The sequence below is a fragment of the Euprymna scolopes genome, chromosome 1 (genome assembly GCF_053919585.1).
Source record: "Euprymna scolopes isolate OS-2025 chromosome 1, ASM5391958v1, whole genome shotgun sequence".
NCBI lineage: Eukaryota > Metazoa > Mollusca > Cephalopoda > Sepiida > Sepiolidae > Euprymna > Euprymna scolopes.
In genome coordinates this window covers 25,103,106-25,122,219 of record NC_136482.1, presented here as the reverse complement: position 1 = coordinate 25,122,219, position 19,114 = coordinate 25,103,106, and the positions used below count along the sequence as shown (strand labels likewise).

Here is a 19,114-nt window from a genome sequence, read left to right as displayed (position 1 = left end):
CGACGAAGGCCATCAACTTTCCGTATTTTCTCCTATAACAGACAACACGCTATGCAACATACAAATATCTGTGTGAGGTCGCTAAACTAATCAAGAACCTTGATTCCAGTAAAGCAACTGGCCCTGATGGCATTCCAATTATAGTGCTGAAAAATGAACTTGCCCTCATACTTACAAAACTGTTTAAGTGTTGCCTTTAAGAGAAGTGCTTTCCCTGGAAAACCTCTTCAGTATGCTCTGTATTTAAGAATTCAGGTGATACGTCATCTCCCTCTCAATACAGAACAATAAGTCTCCTGTGTGTTATGAGTAAGTTGCTGGAATCCATATTAAATAGAGAAGCAGTTAACCACCTTAGTAGAAATAACCTTAGTGATATGCAATATGGTTTCCGTTCTGCAAGATCTACAGCAGATGTGCAAATGGTTATATTTCATAGAATTAGTGAATCTCTTGACAAAGGCTTCCTCTCAAGGGCAATTGCTCTTGACATATCAAAAGCCTTCAATAAAGTATGGCATAAGGGCCTACTTCACAAGACTTCCAGCTACGGTATAACTGGAAATGTTTTCTCAATCATTAAATCATTTCTCTCTGATAGGCTCATAAGAGTAGTAGTTGATGGGCAGAAATCAGAGGCCTGCAGTATTAATGCTGGAGTCCCTCAGTGGTCCATACTGGGCCCAACTCTCTTCCTGATCTACATTAATTATCTCCCAAAACACATACTTAAATCATTCATTGACATCTATGCTGATGACACGACTATCTATGGCAACACATCAAAGGCTGTAAATGACAAAGTTCTCTCTGATTCTCTCTCCTCTGATCTCGAGCGTGTGGTACAGTGGGTGAAGAGGTGGCTGGTTACTTTTAATTCATCCAAAACCAAGCTCCTATTTTTACATCATCAACGCTCTGATCCCCATCTGGCATCAATTGAAATGGATGGCTCTCGACTAGGCGAAGCTCCATGTTTTGACAAGTTTCTGGCCTTGACCTTTACTCCTGACCTGAAATTGAATACGTACATCAAGTCTATTGCCAAGGTCACTGGAAAAATGGTAGGATCCTTCTACGGTCCAAAAGATATCTCACTGCTGATGCAATTCTCTATCTATATAAAAGCCAAGTACGTCCAAGGATGGAGTACTGTTGCCACATCTGGGCAGGAGCTGCTAAAAACACTATCCCACAGGAGAGACGTTGCGAGCCTTTCTTTGTTTTATCGTTACTTCCATGGCAAGTGCTCGTCTGAGCTCCCATCCCTGCCCCCCCCCGCCGATCTTTCACGAAAAACACCCGTCTAGCTGAAACCACTGTCAAAAATTTTCCCCACTCTTTATCTGTGCCAAAACGAAAACGTAGATTTCATGAACAAAGCTTCTTTCTTAGAAGTGCATGCCTGTGGAACTCTGTTCCGTCTGCCTGTTTCCCTCCTGACTACAACCTGGATGTCTTCAAGTCCAACATAAAGAAATTCCTGATGAACCGCCCCCCCCCCCCCGCCCCTTAAGTAAGACACTTTATCAAATCTTAACACCAACGTACTGTACATGCAATAACCCTTATCCCTGGCTTCCGGGCCTTGATAAGTGGTGACCCCCTTGTAGAAAAAAAAAAAAAGTTTTTATGAAGTTAAGTTTATGTTTGTATGTACAGGTTCACTCTTAATTTAATCTTCCTCTTGTGACACCATGTGCTCCTCACCAACAGCTCACCGTCCCTTAAATTTAATTCTGAATTATTAAACTTTCCTTTTTGGGTTGACATTGGCTAAGTGTTTAATGACATGGACTGAAAACCTGGGTGTGCCAAGTTCAAACACATGTCATTCCACAGAGGCATTTTCATCAAATGCACATTCCTGAAGAGAAAGTAAATAAATACCTTTTTGTAATTGGTTGATAGAATGAATCCATCACGAAACATGTTCATCAAATTTTTTTTTTTTTTTTTTTTTTTTTTTTTTTTACTACATCTAAGAACTATCCAAGATCAACAAAGGTATATTTTAATATAATTTTGCACAAAATTAGTGATATGATATTGTAAAGCCATACATGTCTCTCAACAACTGCTGACCACTATGTTCAAGTGGGCTTTCGTTTTCTTTGTAAATCAGTTTTGCTCTGAGTGAGTGTGATAAGAACTCCCAAATTTCATTTGTTCATAACCGTCTGTTGAGTCATCTGTTGATTAGTTCATCTTACCTGCTAAAGCTCTGCCCAATCCACAAACTCAAACTGTGCCAAACTAACTCAAAACTTCTAAGGATTGAACAGAGTGAGTGAACATGTTTGTTTAACGGCATTTCAGCCACTATGGGTCATCTAATGCCAAGGTTTGTTGATATAGAAAAATTGACAATTTCTTGGAAAAATGTTTTAAATTTCTTGAAAAGTTTGTCTTCAAAAGCAAAATGCTTTAAATTTCCCAAAAAGTTTGTTTTTCTAAAGTAACATGCTATTTGTCTAGTTTACAGGTGCTTGAATAAATTTGAATAAGTTTCTTTTAAGTACAGTAGAACCCCGAGATACGGCATTAAAATTAGTAACAAAATACAGTACAGTATATAATACACATGTATATAATTAAATAACATAAATAACACTGTAAGGTGGGGCAAATACCGTAACTAGGGTCCGGAAAAACATCATACTCCACATCATAACCTGAAAAAAACGTATCCGAGGGCCACTGTATCCCAGAGTTCTACTGTATGTAACAATTTATTGAGGCTCCACTTCTTGGAACACTTCTCCAATTCTTGCTTTTCCAAAATATTTTTTCCGAATGTGTTTGTGCCTTCTACACTATCAATAAATGTTTGATTGTTATTTGTTGGCTGCAGAGTTTGCAGTTTGGTGTTTTCTTAAGATTGGAAATCCTATGTCCAGTCTTCTTTTAGTCACCATCACCTCTGATTAATAAAAACTGACTACTTCTGCACTTGCGCCCTATCAGCCACTCCAAGCTGACTATTCATTCAACTACTTTTATGCAGCTTAGTAATTCATTTCCTATCATTTTCGTAGGTCATGGTTGTCTTTCACACTTCTAACTTTTCCTTTATGAAGCATTTCCTAATACTTCCCAGGTTCCTTGGCTTGTAGCGCCTATAGTATCACAATATTAATAGAAAAAAATTAAACAAATTGCAGGGGGGAAGGAGAAGAAACAAAACACAAACACGTACACTAGTTTTCAGAGTATTTATTTGTCTGAGCCGAGTTGTGTAGCGTCCTCACAGCTAGTTAGGAGTAAATGTCCACCTTGATCACAAAGCAATAATAGAAAGAGAGTTTAGGAAGCCTAAACAAGATTGGTACGAGAAATCTCGCTCAATTCAGCTACACCTTCTGTAAAAAGAACAATAAGACTTTTGACCAGAGGTTGGCCGGTAACCATCAAACGCATGTAGACAGTAATGATAATCGCCTTCGAGGAGAACCCAGTTCATAATATACAATCATTTGGTTTTGGTTAAAGGACAATTCTGAAACTTTATCATAAATTAGAGTAGGGTTTATTTTCTTTTATAAATACTGGATGATAAGAATTCAACTATTGGACTCGGTTCCATAATAAAGAGAAAAAAAAATGCTGTTTAATAAGCGTGGTCCTTAACGTAGAGGGATTCCGATGCAGCAGCTGAACCACCAGCACCACCGTATTTGCCCACAGAAGCTGAACCATTTGCCTAGAGAAGAAAAGAAAATGGATCCATAAGAATTCAGCAACCTTAATAAAACAAAACATTTTGTTCATAAACAATTATGTGATTGTTCAAAATTAACCCAATATTAAAACAATAAAAATAAAAAAAATCATGTGTACAAAACCGTGATGGAACAAAAATGTTATAGTCCCAAAGTCACATTAAAGTAATTTTATTTTAAACTATGAAAATCAAATTTTATGAGTAAGCAAAAAGGGTGTACAGTATTAACATCTTCAAGAAACAAGGACAGATAATCCCACAATAATTCAAACTTGCAAGATCAGCCTTGTAATGCCTACAATTTCCTATTAATCACTTAAAATCGCTTAAAAACGATTTTCTATATAAAAATAAAACTTCTTGATCAATTTACAGGATTTTTGGAATATGATCTTTTTGATCCTTTACAGGTATATAGATCATAAAGATTTTTTTTGTATTTTTGTTTTTTTAATATGGGAGAATTCTGAACAAGCACCAAGAATAATATTAAATAAAAATAAAATTGTTGTTCAACAAACTTTAACCCCTACAATGCATAAATTATTGAATTTTTTCTGCAGTCAGTTAAAGCTATGATTTTATATACAGGTGCAAACTATAAAAATCATGTTTGATGGGCAACTACAGGGTGGTCAAAAAGTTAGGTAACATTTTAAAGAAAAACGATATTAGCAATACACGTATATTTAAGTACCATACATTGAAATATAAAATGAAACAAACATGAAATGTTTATTTTGTTAATTGTCATTCATTTCTCTCTATCAATCGCTGGAAGCGATTAACCACTGATTGTGTAACACGTGTAATCATGTCAGCTGATATCCGCGCAATCTCCTCTTCAATAAATAACTTTAAAGACGCTATTGTATCAGGCTTCTTACCATAAACGCTATCCTTTACATAGCCCCAAAGCCAGAAATCAGGAGGGGTAAGATCCGGAGATCTGGCTGGCCATTCAACTGGGCCACGGCGACCAATCCATCGTTGTGGAAAAATTTCATCCAAGAAATAATATTAAACGAATAGAGATTATAATGGATCATATTGTTTTTTCTACCTTTAACATGTTACCTGACTTTTTGACCACCCTGTAGAACATGGACTGCTTAGTAACTGCCTCATGAAAAGCAAAAAAAAATCTGTATGATACAGATACCTTTGATGGAAAGAAATATCCAAAAATCATGTAAATTGATCAAGTAGTTTTATTTTTAAATTAAAAAATCAAACTTTGCAGCTAAGCAAAGAGCGACAATCTTGCAATGCCTTCTCGAAAAGTCTGAAGGAACAAGGAAGAGAATTCCAAATAATTCAAACTTGAAAACAATTCTTAACATCAGGACATTGGAAAAACTCAAATTTGCTTAAAAATATTTTTATATATAAAAATAAAACTACTTGCTTGATCAAAATACAGTTTTTGAAATACAATATTTTATTTCCATCATAGGTACACATATAATTTCCCTTTATTTATTTATTTTTTTTCATACGGTTGAGAAGTTCTGGACAAGTGCTGATTGTTTCCCTGTAGACTAATGTCAAATACTTTTTATAAACCATCCCTATAAATAATCAAATTTTGTTCATTCTATATATCAGTTTTATTCCTATCATAATACTCTTTATCATTCAACAGATAATCTCAATTTCATTAATTCTCATCCTAAAGTAGCTTTTATCCTTGATAAGTGATAATTTACTAGCAAGAAAAAAAAAAAAACAATACAAAAAGAAAAAGAACTTTCTGCTAAGCAGTATAATATCTTAATCTCCAGTTGAGAATATACTGCCAGTATCAACTGGTATTGCCAGGAGGACCGGGGGGGGGGGGGGACTTTCACTGGTCTCCACATCTGATAGTAGATATCTCATTGGTTGAATTTAATGGGGTGACATAGTAGACTTTGAAGTGATATAGCCAGTTGTGTAGTTCAGAACTTACTTATTTTAAATCTCTGCTTCCATTTCTGTACTAACATGCAGAAATTTAGATGTAATATAAATAGATATCTCGCTGCTCAACTCCCTACATGGTGCCCTGTAGACATGGTCTTAAATAGTAACCTATTACATCCAAGTGGCATATACCTGGTTTAGGGTGAATACAAGCATAAAAAAATTGTGTTGTTATTTTTCTATATGCAATGTACAATGAAAGTATTAAATAAAAAAAAAAAAACATGGCTCAACTCACCTTGGCTCTAACCATGAGTTGTTCCTGAGCAGCCTTAATGTTTTCATTCTTGCCTTGCCATGCCTTCAATACACTGGCTTGAAGGGCACGTCCATAGGAGAAGGTGAGAGCCCAAGGCTTCAGAAGTGGGCAGTTATTAATGGCGTTGAGGTTGATGGTTGCATCTTCTTCAGATTGACCACCGGACAAGAAAGTGATACCTAAAGAAAAAAAAAAGAAAAAGGGAAGAAAAATGAAAAAAACAAAAAAACAAAACCAGTTAACATTTCATGGCTATCGCAAAGTTAAAAGATGTAGAGAATTTATATGAAGGTTCAAAAGGTGATTTTGAAATAAATGAAAAGTGGATTTTAATAATTGGTTTGTCGAAAAATAGTTTGCATTGTAAACTTTCATTTGATAGCTCATAAAATTCAACTTGGTTCTAAAACTAATTTAAAAGTAAAAAATCTGAAGAGGCTACTAAGGATTAGTATTAGTGATAGGACGATTAATTACCAATTCTGTTCTAAATTCCTGAATCCGATTCTAAAATTACTTAATCTTATAAAAAAGCAGAATTTTGTATTTTTTCATGCATTGTTCATTTTCTTGACAAATGTACATTACAATTTGTACGAACAAACACCTGCATTTGATGAGTCGTAACATAACTGATCACTACAATGATTTCATTATCATTTCTATAAAGTTAGGTATGTGTGTCATAGGTTATGTTTTATTTAAAAACTTTTTCATTTGGTGAAGTTGGTCAGCTTTGCAGAAACAACTTGGCTTATTTGATACTGAAGCATACCTACTGTAAATGATTTATTAGAAATAAAAGAATGCAGGTTCATGACAGCTGCTTATATCATTTCATTAAAATAACATTATAATTAGTTGTTGGAAATCAAATTATTTTACCTACTATTATAATATACAAGTGATTTAGAGTTCATTTCATTCAAACAAATATAACTACTGTTAGACATTCATAAGTGTAACTTAGTTGCCAAGTCAGTCACAAACTAAAATTTATTTGTACCAAATGCAGTTGGATTACTGAAAGGATCGTGAGTTTTATTAATGATTCCATGGATGGGTGGCATTTAAGTCATACATGTTAGGATTTAAACTATGCATAGTAAATTCCATAGACTGTGATCATATCTATTGACAACCTGGAAAATTTGGTAACTTACACTAATGTTTGTTCAACAAGAGAAGGGCAGCTTTTTTAGAAGTTGTGTCAGTTTACTTCAATAATTTCTAAACGAAATTCAACAGATTTAAAAACACTGATGCCAAAAGGACAAAGCACTCACCAGGCACGGCAGCTGGTACTGTTCTCCTCAGAGCTGTCACTGTAGCCAGGGCATTTTGATCGGGAGTGTATTTCTTCTCGCAACCATGTCCAGCAGTGCACATGTTTGGCTTCAACAATGTGCCTTCCAAGAAGATATGATGGTCGGCCAAGGCTTTGTATGTGAAAGCCAAAACCTTAAAAAGAAATTCGGAAAAACTAAAGATGAACAAAAAACAAAATCTCCATTTTTAAATTCAGATTTGAACATGTCAACTTCAACATTTATTATAATCACATATGTCTTTAAAATAAATTAATCTGAAATAAAAAAAAAATTATAGAAATGTTTCTTTTCTAGTCTTATATAGTTAAGTCCAATTTCCCCCCTATCTCATTAACTGGAATAGCTTTCTTAAAAAGATACAAGTTTAGTTAGTTATGCAAATATTGCAAATTTTATTTTATACTTATTCCTGATCAATATTTTATTAGTCATACTTAGATGAAAGTAACAGAGATTTTACTCTCAAACTCAGATCTACTTTAACATGTTTTTTCAAGAATCACTGAGTTTATATTTTATAAAAAGTAAAAAATACACAAGTTGTAAGTTACATTCCAATCAGTCCTCAACCATAATTTTTGTTAATTTTTAGAAAATGTTTTATAATTTCCATTTTTTTTTTTTTACTCATAATATAGGCAAATGCCTATATCTTGTGTTTTGGGGTCAACTTTTTCTAAATGGGCCCTTACCTCTTCAGTGACCTTTTGGGCAATATCTAACTCATGTTCACCATCAGGAAGCACCTCAGGCTCAACAATTGGCACAAGACCATTCTAGATAAATAAATAAAAAAGTTTTAATGAATATTTAAACATTTCAATAGAAATAATTTTTTTTTTGTTTCTTTCAGATTTCTAACAATACATCAGTGACAAAAATGTTACAAATTAACTTTATTTAAAAATAATTTCTAAAATAAATTAGATATTGATTTATTCAATGAGAAAGTCCAAAGGTTAGGATCAACAATTTTTACACAGGTTTTTATAGACACAGTTTTATTTGCTTTATATATATATATATATATATATAATTATTTTTTTACTATAATAATTAAATAATTAAAGCTACTACTACTACTACCACTATTCCTGCACGAATATAACCATAAAGTAGAGATATAGGCAACTTATTTTGGTTTATTCATGTACGCATCCGTTTTACCATTCTTAATATATATGTTTAGGAGTGTCGGTTTTTGTCCAGAACTCCTTCTCATTAAATAACAAAGAAAAATCTGTATGATGTACATACCTCGTGACGAAACAAAAATATCATATTAAAAAAAATCATGTAAATTGATCAAGTAGTCTGATTTTTAAATTTAAAAAAAATCAAATTTTGTGAGTAACAATCATCATTTAGAAAACAATAAAAATCAAAAAAAGAGATAACTCAACAATAATTCAGACTTATGAAATTTATGATGTAATGCTTAACACATTCCCATTAATCGTTAAAAAATGATTTCCTTTATAAAACTAAATCTACTTGATCAAATTATGTAATTATTGGAATGCTAACAAGCCACCCAGTCTTATTGTGTCATAAAATATGCTTAAATATATTTTAATTCATGAAGATCTTGTATTTATTATTATAAAGCCAATTCTCTATCGATTATATTGGATCTAATATATAGTAGTGATTTCAAAAGTGAAACAAAATCACTTGTCTGCCATCAGCTAGAATTGAAAACAAAAAATATAGCTCTCAGCTTTATCTGTTCGCATACGACCTAAATCCATACATATACAAAAACTGTAAAAAATAGCGTTTAACTTTTAATTAGTGGATGTGCAGAAAAAACACATATAGTCGACTTATGCTAAGCCAAGGTCATTGTTTTTTTTTTTCAATTTTGATCATTTCCATCCATCCAGTGCGGCTGTAGTAAAGATTGAACTCACTACACGAGTTTGTAGTGTAATTCAAATCTTGTCTGTAGCTGAATACTTGATGCTTCACCAGCGTTATCAAGGGTATTTTTTTATCATGACGCCATCACTAGACGGGGTGCCTATCACGGCTTAAGAGAGTCCCATCTACCCTCGAGAGAAGAATAGATTGGGCCAGTTTCTTAATCTGGTATTTTACCTTGTGATAATTGATCCCTTAATAGCTATTTTATTGGCTAAAAACCAAAACTAAAATGTGCTACAAGTCCAAATACCCTGTATATCAAATTTCAACTCTAGACTAAATATTCAGAGGAGTTTAGTTTTTTTTGCACACGGTCACACACACACGATAAAAATATTTTGTGTGCAAGAACATTTTCATCCTAAATTCTCTGCAATTATGCAGAATGTAGAAACTATGCATAAATAAAATTCAGCATGATAGTGAAATGAAACCAATCATCTAATAAGAAACCATAAAACATGAATAAGTAATTGATTGACACTCTTTTTATAAAAAAATATGCAAATTAGTTAATATACATATCCATGACAAAATATATTAAGTTTGTTTTTAATAATTTTTCAATAGAAAAAGTATACTTTTAATATCAATGTCAGAGCGAGAAAAAAAACTCAATTTTATAGATATATAGACGATATTTTCATTTCATTATCGATACGTACAGCAGACAGATTTTTCTTTAGTTTTGTTTTTTATTATAGCGAGAATTCTAGACAAAAACCGGAATGTCTGTAAGTGTATATGTTGTGTATATATAATTATTGACCTCTCCCTATAAATGCACACACGTGAAAGTTTTACTAACCTGTTGGCAGATCATAGCATAACGAGCAAGAACGTTAGCGTTTTCCATCATTGCTTGGTATGAAGGAGTGTGTGGTCCGATCTTCAAGACGCAGCGCCATTTTGCAAACTGGGCGCCTCCTTTCTTGTATTCAGCGCAACGTTCAGCCAATCCATCCAAACCTGAAGGGGTAAAAAAAGAAAAAAAATGCTTAGTAACAAAGTTAAATTCATGGCTGAAAATATCTATTCATATTTTATAGATTTTGTGAAACAAAAACTTCAATTTTCACACGTGTCTTTGTTTAAGTTTTTAATAAAATATTTTTCTTTTACTTTTAATGATATTAATTTTTGGTGCTTCTACGGAATAGAATTTTAAATGAATCCTTTTCAGTTAAAAAACACTATTACTTATATATGTTGAAATTAGTAAAAATTCCCAAAATTATGAAAAAAATGATCGAAATAAAATATTAACAGTCTGCCATTTTCTATTTTGAAATACTGTATTTTAATATTTTTTAAAATCAGATTGTGGTTACCTCCCATGAATTTTAAGAACTTTTTGACAATAAAAAAAATATTGTAAATCTCAGTGATTCAAAAACATTTATTTTTACTAGTAAAATTTTTTCTACTTTTCATAAATTCATTTATTTGAACTCCCATTATTCTATACAAGCACCTAACTTTTAAATTATACACATGACAATTTTTTAGCATCATTGACACCATATCATTTCTAATTAGATTTGGTTTGTTAGTCATGCTTCAGATGGAAATACTATTTTCATCTTTAAGCTTACAGATTAAATGGATAGAATTTTTTTAAGCTTTCATTCTTAATCTCTGAATCCAAATTCATACAAGGTCTCTTAAATTTTTTTTCATGGGCCATGAATAATTTTATTTTAAGAGATATTTCGTTCGGGTTAAAAATATAATCAAAAATTTTTTCCAATGCAAGATTTGATACTTTGATACTAATCTAGAACTTGAGCTAATTTTGCGTCGGCATCTTCCAGCAAGTTACAATAAGCAGCTAGAAGATGCCGATGCAATGAGCTAATCAGGTGTTAGCAGATGATAAGTTTCAATAAAATCATGAAAGTAAAAAAAGGATCCTCTAAAGATTTAGTGAAAAGAAATATAAACAGAAAAAAACTGCTCTAACTTTGGAAGTAAAAAAGAAAAGCCCTTCAAAAAAAAAAAAAACAAAAAAAAAAATTTAACCAAAACAAAAATGTCGTTAAAACACTTAATTTTCTTTGAAAAAGAAAATAATTTGGTTTTTACAGTTGCTTTTGTTTCAGTTGTTCCATGTTTTTTTGTTAGAAAAAATATTTATTTGTGAGATATAAGTGGAAAAAAAAAAATTTTAAACTTCTTGAACAAAAGTTTTTTTTAATTTTCTTGAACAAAAAATACTTTTCTTGAATCAGAAAAACAAAATTTGTTTTCTTTTACAGTTGTTTATATAATTCAATAATTCAATAACTTTTCTTGGAAAAAAGGTAAACAACCTTTTCTTATACTTTTCTTAAAAATTCTTTTTTCATATAATTATACTCATGGTAATTCTATTCTTGTTTCATAGTTTTGTTTTCAGTATTTTGACTGTTGTCTTTGACTTGGGTACAATCAGCTAGAATTAAAACCAAAACATTTAGTGTTCCAGTATTACTCATTACCATCCAAGCCAAATTTATATGCATATAAAAACTTTAAATATGATGTTAAAACATATAAATGTACATTTGCGCATGTGTAGAAGTAACTCATTTAGTAGACTTACACCTGCCAAGTTCCAATTTTTATCTCTTAGCAGCTATTTTTACTGGCTAAAAACCAAATCAAAATTTTTTTACAGGTTCAACTTTCAAGTATGTCGACTAAAAATTGACAGTTGTTTGATAGAGACCATCATACACATACAGACCAGATAATTTATGACTTTTTAGCTACCAATTAAAAAAAAATTTCTACTTTCTTTTTTTTTGGCAATTATGTGTGAATACTTTAAAAAGACTTAGTGGAAAAAATACCAAAAATAATTTAGAATTTAGAGTGGTGGGGTATCAACTATAAATTTAATGTACAATGATCCCCCATTTTCCAGACATTTTTACCTTTTAGAGCAGTTAGTACTCCAAAATTTCTTAATATCTTTCAATCCCAAAAGTCAGTATACATAAAAAAATTATGCTACCACTAAATCTAGGTTCAAGTGACAAGCCCATCTCCTAAAAGTGTCTCCCTTGAATCTGTCGTACCATTAACCTTAAATCTAAGTGACAAGCTTCATACCGAAAAATACCCTTTAACTCTACCACTAGCCTTAACTTTGAATAAGTCCTCACTTCAAAATAATAATAATAATAAAAAAAAACAGACCCACACCCCCTATAAAACACAAAAAATTTGTTTCTCCTAGAAAAATAAATTGATTAATTACTCTAAAACGCTAAAATGGCCTGGAAATGTTGGATTATTTTACATTAAATAATTGTTTTTTTCTTTCTGCAAGTTTCCAGGATGTTCACATGTAATTGCCCCTAACCCTGAAGTCAAAGTGGCAAGCCTTCTCCTTTTACAAAGAGCTTCTTAAAACCATATATAACTGTTAAAAAAAGTGCACAAGATTTATCTTTCAGAAAATTGGTTAACTGCGCTAAAAACATAAGAATGGCCCTAAAATTTAAGATTATTTTACATCAAATTTTATACTGAATTTATATTTTTGTTGTTTTTTGTTCATTTCTGCCAAATTTTTCAGCGTGTTCACATGTAATTGAAAAAAAAATAAAAATGGAGAATCAGATATTTTGAGGCAGCAATTTACCAGGTGTTGATCTACAATACCAAAGAAATCTTGGAATATATTCATTTTTAAACAACCATAGTATTAGTTTTCAGTTTCTTGTACATAAAATACATTACAATTCAACTGAGTTCTCTAACGTTTTTTAATGGCTACATGGAAATTTTATGGTATTGCAACATATTTATGTGCATTTACTGCAGATTATTTGGAAACCATTAATTTCTGGAGATTTTCAGTGCCATATTCGGATTCCTTGCACAAAAGTACACATACATTTCATTGCTTTATCTTGTGCTTTAACAAAGACATAACATTTTTACTGAAAAAGTAGTGTAAAAAATGTGACAAAATGCATATGGTCTTAAAGAGGGAAAAATATCCAAAGATGAAAGACACAAAAATAGTTAGAAGTTCCTTATTTTTAGTCAGATTTTAAAAAATTAAGATTCTTTCTTAGATCAAGCTCTTTCTATGTATGCTATTATTGAGATATTTTAAGCAATTCCAATTTTTTTTTTATAAGCATGTTAAAGTCTTAAACTGGGGTATGGCAAGTGGGAAATCCATGAGTTATATACTGAATTATACTTAATGAATAGAAAGTGTCATTAAAAACTTCAGTATTTATGCAGAATAAGAACAGTGTTATCATCAGAATTTTCCAGGCTGCTTACATAAAATGACAGGTGTTGAACTGTTGAGCCAATGAAATAACATTTGAAAAAATATTTACTTGCTTTCATTGGTTTATTATGAAAAAAATGAAATATTTATCTTGATTTGAACAAAAAGAAAAAAAATTTTTTAAATCATTAAAAAGAAATCATTAAAATATATTTTTTGTTTACTATCAGTTTTTATTTAAAAAGCAAACATTTATTCATGAAAATTAACTTACAATGAGCGTTTTATTTTTTTAACTTTAATTTTCTTAAAGATTTGTAAAAAATTGTCATTACATTTTCTTTGTAACAACCAAAATTTCCAAATTAATAACAGAAATATATTTTTCATTGAAAAAATTGTGCAGCATTTGCACTAAAAATACACAAAACTTTTGTTTGTCACTTTCCAGCTTTTTATGCAAACTGCCCAGAAAATTCTATTGATAGTATGGTCCTTATTCTGCATAAGTACCAAAATTTCATTGTAAAAAAAGAAAAAAAAAATATTGTTTTAAGATTTAGGATTCCACAATCAGAGAAAATTAATTTTCCTACACAATAAAATGGAGAAAATCACGACAATGATTCCAGCTGAAGGATTTGTCTCGGTCAGATTTTACTCACCCTGAGTAGTGCATTCATTGAATGTTCCCATCAATGGAACAACACCTTTGTCAACTTTGATGCCAGGAATGATCCCTTGGTCTTGCAAGAGCTTCACAAATGGAGTTCCATCATCAGACTTCTGGTAGAACGTCTCATGGAACATGATGACACCACTAATGTGCTTGGCGATTTCAGGGTCGCTGGTGAAAAGCAGTTGACGGTATTTTCGCCTGTTTTCCTCAGTGTTATCCAAGTTAATGGCAGACAACCTTTTGCCCATTGAACCTGCAAGCAAGAATGACAAAAATATTTGATAACCAACAAAAAAACCTCAGTATTTGGATTTTGTGTAAATTGTTTTATTTTTTTAGATTTCCTTAGATGGTCATAGTTGCAGTATTCAACCTAGGGTTGGTTGGGTTGGCTCTTTCCAACAAGTCCATCCATCTTCAGTTGAAGTTACATTCAAAATTGTAAACCTAATACAAATGGTACAATTAGCAAAAAATCTATTTACCTAGCATTATTAGTGCTTATTCAAAGCTGGGAACAAATGAAAATCACATGCCAAGTAAAAACTTTTTGATATACTTGCATATCATGCAAAAATAAATAACCCCACCAAAAATTAGTAAAAATCAAGATGAAGTTTAATTAAAAGATTAAAATTATTTTTTGTATTTTGCCCATCCATCATTCATTATTACTTGACTGACTGATAGACTGACTTATCTCCCCTGCTTCAAGACAAGGAGGGGGGGCAGACTTTTCCCCACTAGTCTTTCATTTTTCACGCAAGTCAACAATCGTCTTCTCTTCACAAAATCACAATTACGTTCGATCACAGCAACAAGATTACGTTCTGTGCCTCGCAAAAAAAAATAAATAAATAAAAGTCCTTATATGGAGTCACTTTTAATCCTGACAATACCACAATTTGCATATCTCACTTTTCTTTGTACTGGACGGATTCTGGATTCAAATGAGAACGGTTCTTTTGTGCACATCCTAGTTTAATTTAAATTTTACTCTATAATTTTTTAAATAATTTTTGATGTACATAACTATTTTTGCTTGATACATAAGTATATCAAAGAATTTTCCTGTTAATTTATTTGGAACTATGATTTTCACTTGTGCTCCAATCAGCAGAAGCACTGCTTTGTATCACATTAACTTTTTCTAACGCTACATGTATCATGCATTTAGGGATCTGGATTCTTTTTAGCTATGGTTAAATATTAAAAAAAATTATAATACTCTTTCCTAAAATTAAAACATATCACATGTAAAAATAAAAACAAATCCACATTTGCAAATAATTATCTAATATTAAAACAAACGCTTTATGAATGCTAACAATTTTTTTAACAATTATCCTAAATTGTTCATGTCTTGAATTTTAACTGCATTTCAAGTGAAGGTTTATTTCGTATTATTTTAGGTCTTAAAACAATGAACTCTGCTTAAACATTAAATTCAGCGCGAGTAGAAAGTAGAAATTTTCTTTAGTTCTCATATTCCAGGAGCAATGTTTCTAACAAAGAGTGAAGAACTACTGTTTTCTGGGTTAGAATCTATCCATCTAATACTTCTTATTGGCCAGTTTTTGACCTTGAAATAATATTTTTTAGTTCCTTACATTAAATGGCTTCATGCGTTATCTGGAGAGATTTCCATAACCCATAATAAAGGCTGATATGAGATAACAGGGAATTTTACTCCCCCCACCCCCCACACACACAAAAGAAAACTGACTCACCTGTGGACTCATCAGCAGCCAAAATGCCCTTTCCGGGGGCAACAATGGCAGCAGCAATCTGCTTCAGTTCAATCTCCTGTTCCGGAGAAAGGTAAGGAGCAAACACAGGCATGTTGAGGTTTCTGAAACAAGACAAAAAAAAAAAAAGAGAGCATGAAAATAAAGGACATATGTAAACCGCAGTAATAGAAAAAAATGTATATTTGAGTCTTCATATCAATCCCCAATCCCAGAAATTTCAGGAGGAAATTTTCAAAATATTTCTTCCATTTAATATTGACTAAAAGGCAACATGGTGCCCAGGACCATAAACTGCAAAATGAAGGTTAAATAATATATGTACCATTTTTATATTAAAACTATTCCTTTTAAATGTAGTAATCTTACATTTATTGCTCTTGGACAACGCTCCATAGAATAAAACACAATGACATTCTTGATGTTGAGTAATTCTATTCTCTTCATCAACTTTCACAATATGAAAGAATTGATATTGATAACGAAATAGTTAAGAGATTTACATTTATTGATGCCAGATAGAACAAAAGATTTGGTGCTTGTCCAGAATCCCACCTCCTTATAAAAAAAATTTTTTTTAATAAACAAAAAAAAAATCTGTATGATGTGCATACTCCTGACAAAAAGAAAATATTGTACACCAAAAATTATGAAAATTGTTCAAGTAGTTTTATTTTTATAAGGAAAATCATTTTTAAACAAATCTGAATTTTTCCAATGCCACCTCTCCATCCCCATGTTAAGAATGGCTTTTTAAATCTCAATTTAAAGTTAGCTCCCTTTTTCCTACAAACTATTTAAGATAACATTACAGGACAGCCGTTCATAGCCAAGCATAAAATTTGATTCTTCTTTAAAAATAAAACTATCTGATTGATCAGATTTTTTTTTGATTTTTTTTTATGAAAAGGAGAGGATTCTGGACAAGGATCAAAGATTCTGTTACCACCCACCCACCCACTCCCTGCACTTACCAAATCTAATACAGTATTGTTCCTATTTACTTGCCTCCCCATGAAGGTAGAGTTAGACACAAGGTTGGTTTTTAATGTGGGGAAAGCCCAGCTCCCCAAAAAAGAGCACTCTGGATAAGAACAAAAATAAAAATTATCTCAGTCATGAAGAATTTCTATCACTGACTGAGAACAGAAAAGGTGAAATGTAGCATCAGAACAGATACTAAGCTGTAATCTTGGCCTGAAGGCCATCAAGTGACAGTCTAATACAGTAATGTTAATGACAATTTTATTGCTACCAAACAATGAAACAATGCCAAGTCGAACAATCGTTTCTTTTATTACACCCCTTCTACTGCCTGACTTATCAAAAATAATACTACAATGTTAATAAGAAGGCCTTCACAGCACTGTCAACCACACAGCTGTAACTGTTTGATTTTTAACTTATTTTACAACCTTTTAGATTAGATAGGTGGCAGGAAGGTTTCCAATGTTTAAATGGTAAGAATTCTAAAACAAATGTTCTTCATTCAGTTTTTGATATGTAGAATGCTGTGAATGTCTCAAAATCTAAAATGGTTAACACGAGGCAACATCTTGTGTTCGGCTCCAAAGAGTCGACGTCATCAGCGAGGTTACATGCAGTTATATCTTTTCTTGCACATATGGAAGCAGGTTCCTCTGTCTATCATGTTCTCCAGAGTCCCGGATATCCAAACACATTATGGAGTTAATGTAAGAGATAACATAAATAGTTGAATCACCCAAGATACTATCTGTAATTTCAATGATTGTTTATTCTATTTTGGCATTTAAGGGGTTGGGGGGGGGGCTACAGATCTGGTACTTCTGCATTAATGTTTTGGGGACAATTTTTATTTTTTTAAAAACTCCATTTAGAAGAAAATTCAAAAAGACCTTACCCAAAAATGACAAAGTTTTGTGTTAATTATAGTAAAAAAACAAATACACTAAAGTAATACAATTACACAAAATAAAAAACATTGATTATCTGGTACTTCCCCAACTTAAATCCCATTTTATCATGAGTCAGCAACGCCCAGCAGACGACGAAAACTGGCTCGGAAAATGCTTATTCACTGAAAAACCGAGTGGTAAAAAGAGACGAGCAGCAGATGACACCAAATTGGAAGAAAAAAAAAAAAAAAGGAAAGGAAAGAATTTCATTACGCTTCAATGTCTTTATTCTTGTGATAAGGGAAGAAAATTAAATATTTTTTCTTCAACAGGCAGAAACTACTATCCCTAAGGAAATTGCCTATCCTCAGGAAACTACATGTTTCCTCTCTCCCCCTCAAATATATATATATTCCAGAAAATGCCCTTAAAATAAAAAAAATGCTGTTGTCGGCTACTACAAAATCAAAACTTTTCTTTCTTTGGAAAAGACTTAAAAATTGTTAACAAATACAAGTTTTGTTTGAAAAAAGTTTTACAATATATATATATATATATATATATATATATATATACACACTTAAAAAACAAATTTTTCTTTGTTCCTTAAAACAACGAGTACTTTTTCATTAATTAAAAGAAACAACTTTTATTAAAAAAAAAAAAAAAATACAGTAGGTTTATATTTTTATTTTATTCTTTCGTTTTTGTAATGACTGCTGTTCACTTGGTATAATTCGGCAGTTTTCGTTGTCCACCAAACATTGCAGAGTGAGATTTATGGAAAATGATAGGTCCTGAACTGTCATCTAGGCTTCAGCCTCTGTCCCATCGACGAAATGTTGCATTCCTTTGCCTGTTCTACAAGTATTTTAATGGTGAATGCCCTGATGAACTGCAAGCACTTGTGCTCCCATGACGTAAATACTCTCGACAAACCCGACAAGCTGCAAAATCCCACCCCTACACAGAAGAGATCCCTAGATGTAAGAGAGCTTTCTACTCCAGTAGTTTCTTCCCCAGAACTGCTAGACTTTGGAGTTCCCTTCCAGCTCCCTGCTTCCCCAACTTTACTGACATGCAGAAGTTCAAGTGTAACGTGAACCGACATCTTGCTGCCCAACTCCCTACATAGTATCCCAGTAGCTCATGTCTCTGATAGTAGCTCCCTACACCAAAGTGGTAATGTGCCTTGTTTGGGGTGAAAATGTAAAAAAAAAAAAAAAAACAGGGTTTAATCTGCAGAAGTATCGATTATCTGAACATTTATTGAATTAAAATTATGAAAGAAAATTTTTTTGGAGAAAACAAAAGTCACATGTATTCCAATAATAACTGTTCAAATTCCAAACTATAAATTTTCACATA

At 31.9% G+C, this 19,114-nt stretch overlaps 1 protein-coding gene and 1 long non-coding RNA gene across 7 annotated transcripts in view; one reads left to right on the top strand and one right to left on the bottom strand.

The window, feature by feature from the left end:
- The window catches only part of LOC145288429 (uncharacterized), a 71,748-nt gene that overhangs the window by 25,448 nt on the left and 27,186 nt on the right, over nucleotides 1-19,114 (top strand). For 3 of the 4 annotated variants that reach the window (XR_013869297.1, XR_013869298.1, XR_013869296.1), the window contains one exon: nucleotides 11,464-11,508. The exons of the other annotated variant lie outside the window; for it this stretch is intronic. This is a non-coding gene — a long non-coding RNA (uncharacterized LOC145288429). The remainder of the gene's footprint in view (nucleotides 1-11,463; nucleotides 11,509-19,114) is intronic. 4 annotated transcript variants of the gene reach the window in all.
- The window catches only part of LOC145287961 (fructose-bisphosphate aldolase-like), a 46,179-nt gene continuing 30,265 nt past the window's right edge, over nucleotides 3,201-19,114 (bottom strand). For all 3 annotated transcript variants that reach the window (XM_080136041.1, XM_080136127.1, XM_080135967.1), the window contains 7 exons: nucleotides 15,852-15,973; nucleotides 14,108-14,374; nucleotides 10,014-10,174; nucleotides 7,972-8,055; nucleotides 7,235-7,409; nucleotides 5,928-6,127; nucleotides 3,201-3,703 (listed from right to left, as the gene is read on the bottom strand). In XM_080136041.1, the coding sequence (XP_079992167.1) occupies nucleotides 3,611-3,703; nucleotides 5,928-6,127; nucleotides 7,235-7,409; nucleotides 7,972-8,055; nucleotides 10,014-10,174; nucleotides 14,108-14,374; nucleotides 15,852-15,963 (1,092 nt within the window). In that variant the 5' untranslated portion in view covers nucleotides 15,964-15,973 and the 3' untranslated portion in view covers nucleotides 3,201-3,610. The remainder of the gene's footprint in view (nucleotides 3,704-5,927; nucleotides 6,128-7,234; nucleotides 7,410-7,971; nucleotides 8,056-10,013; nucleotides 10,175-14,107; nucleotides 14,375-15,851; nucleotides 15,974-19,114) is intronic.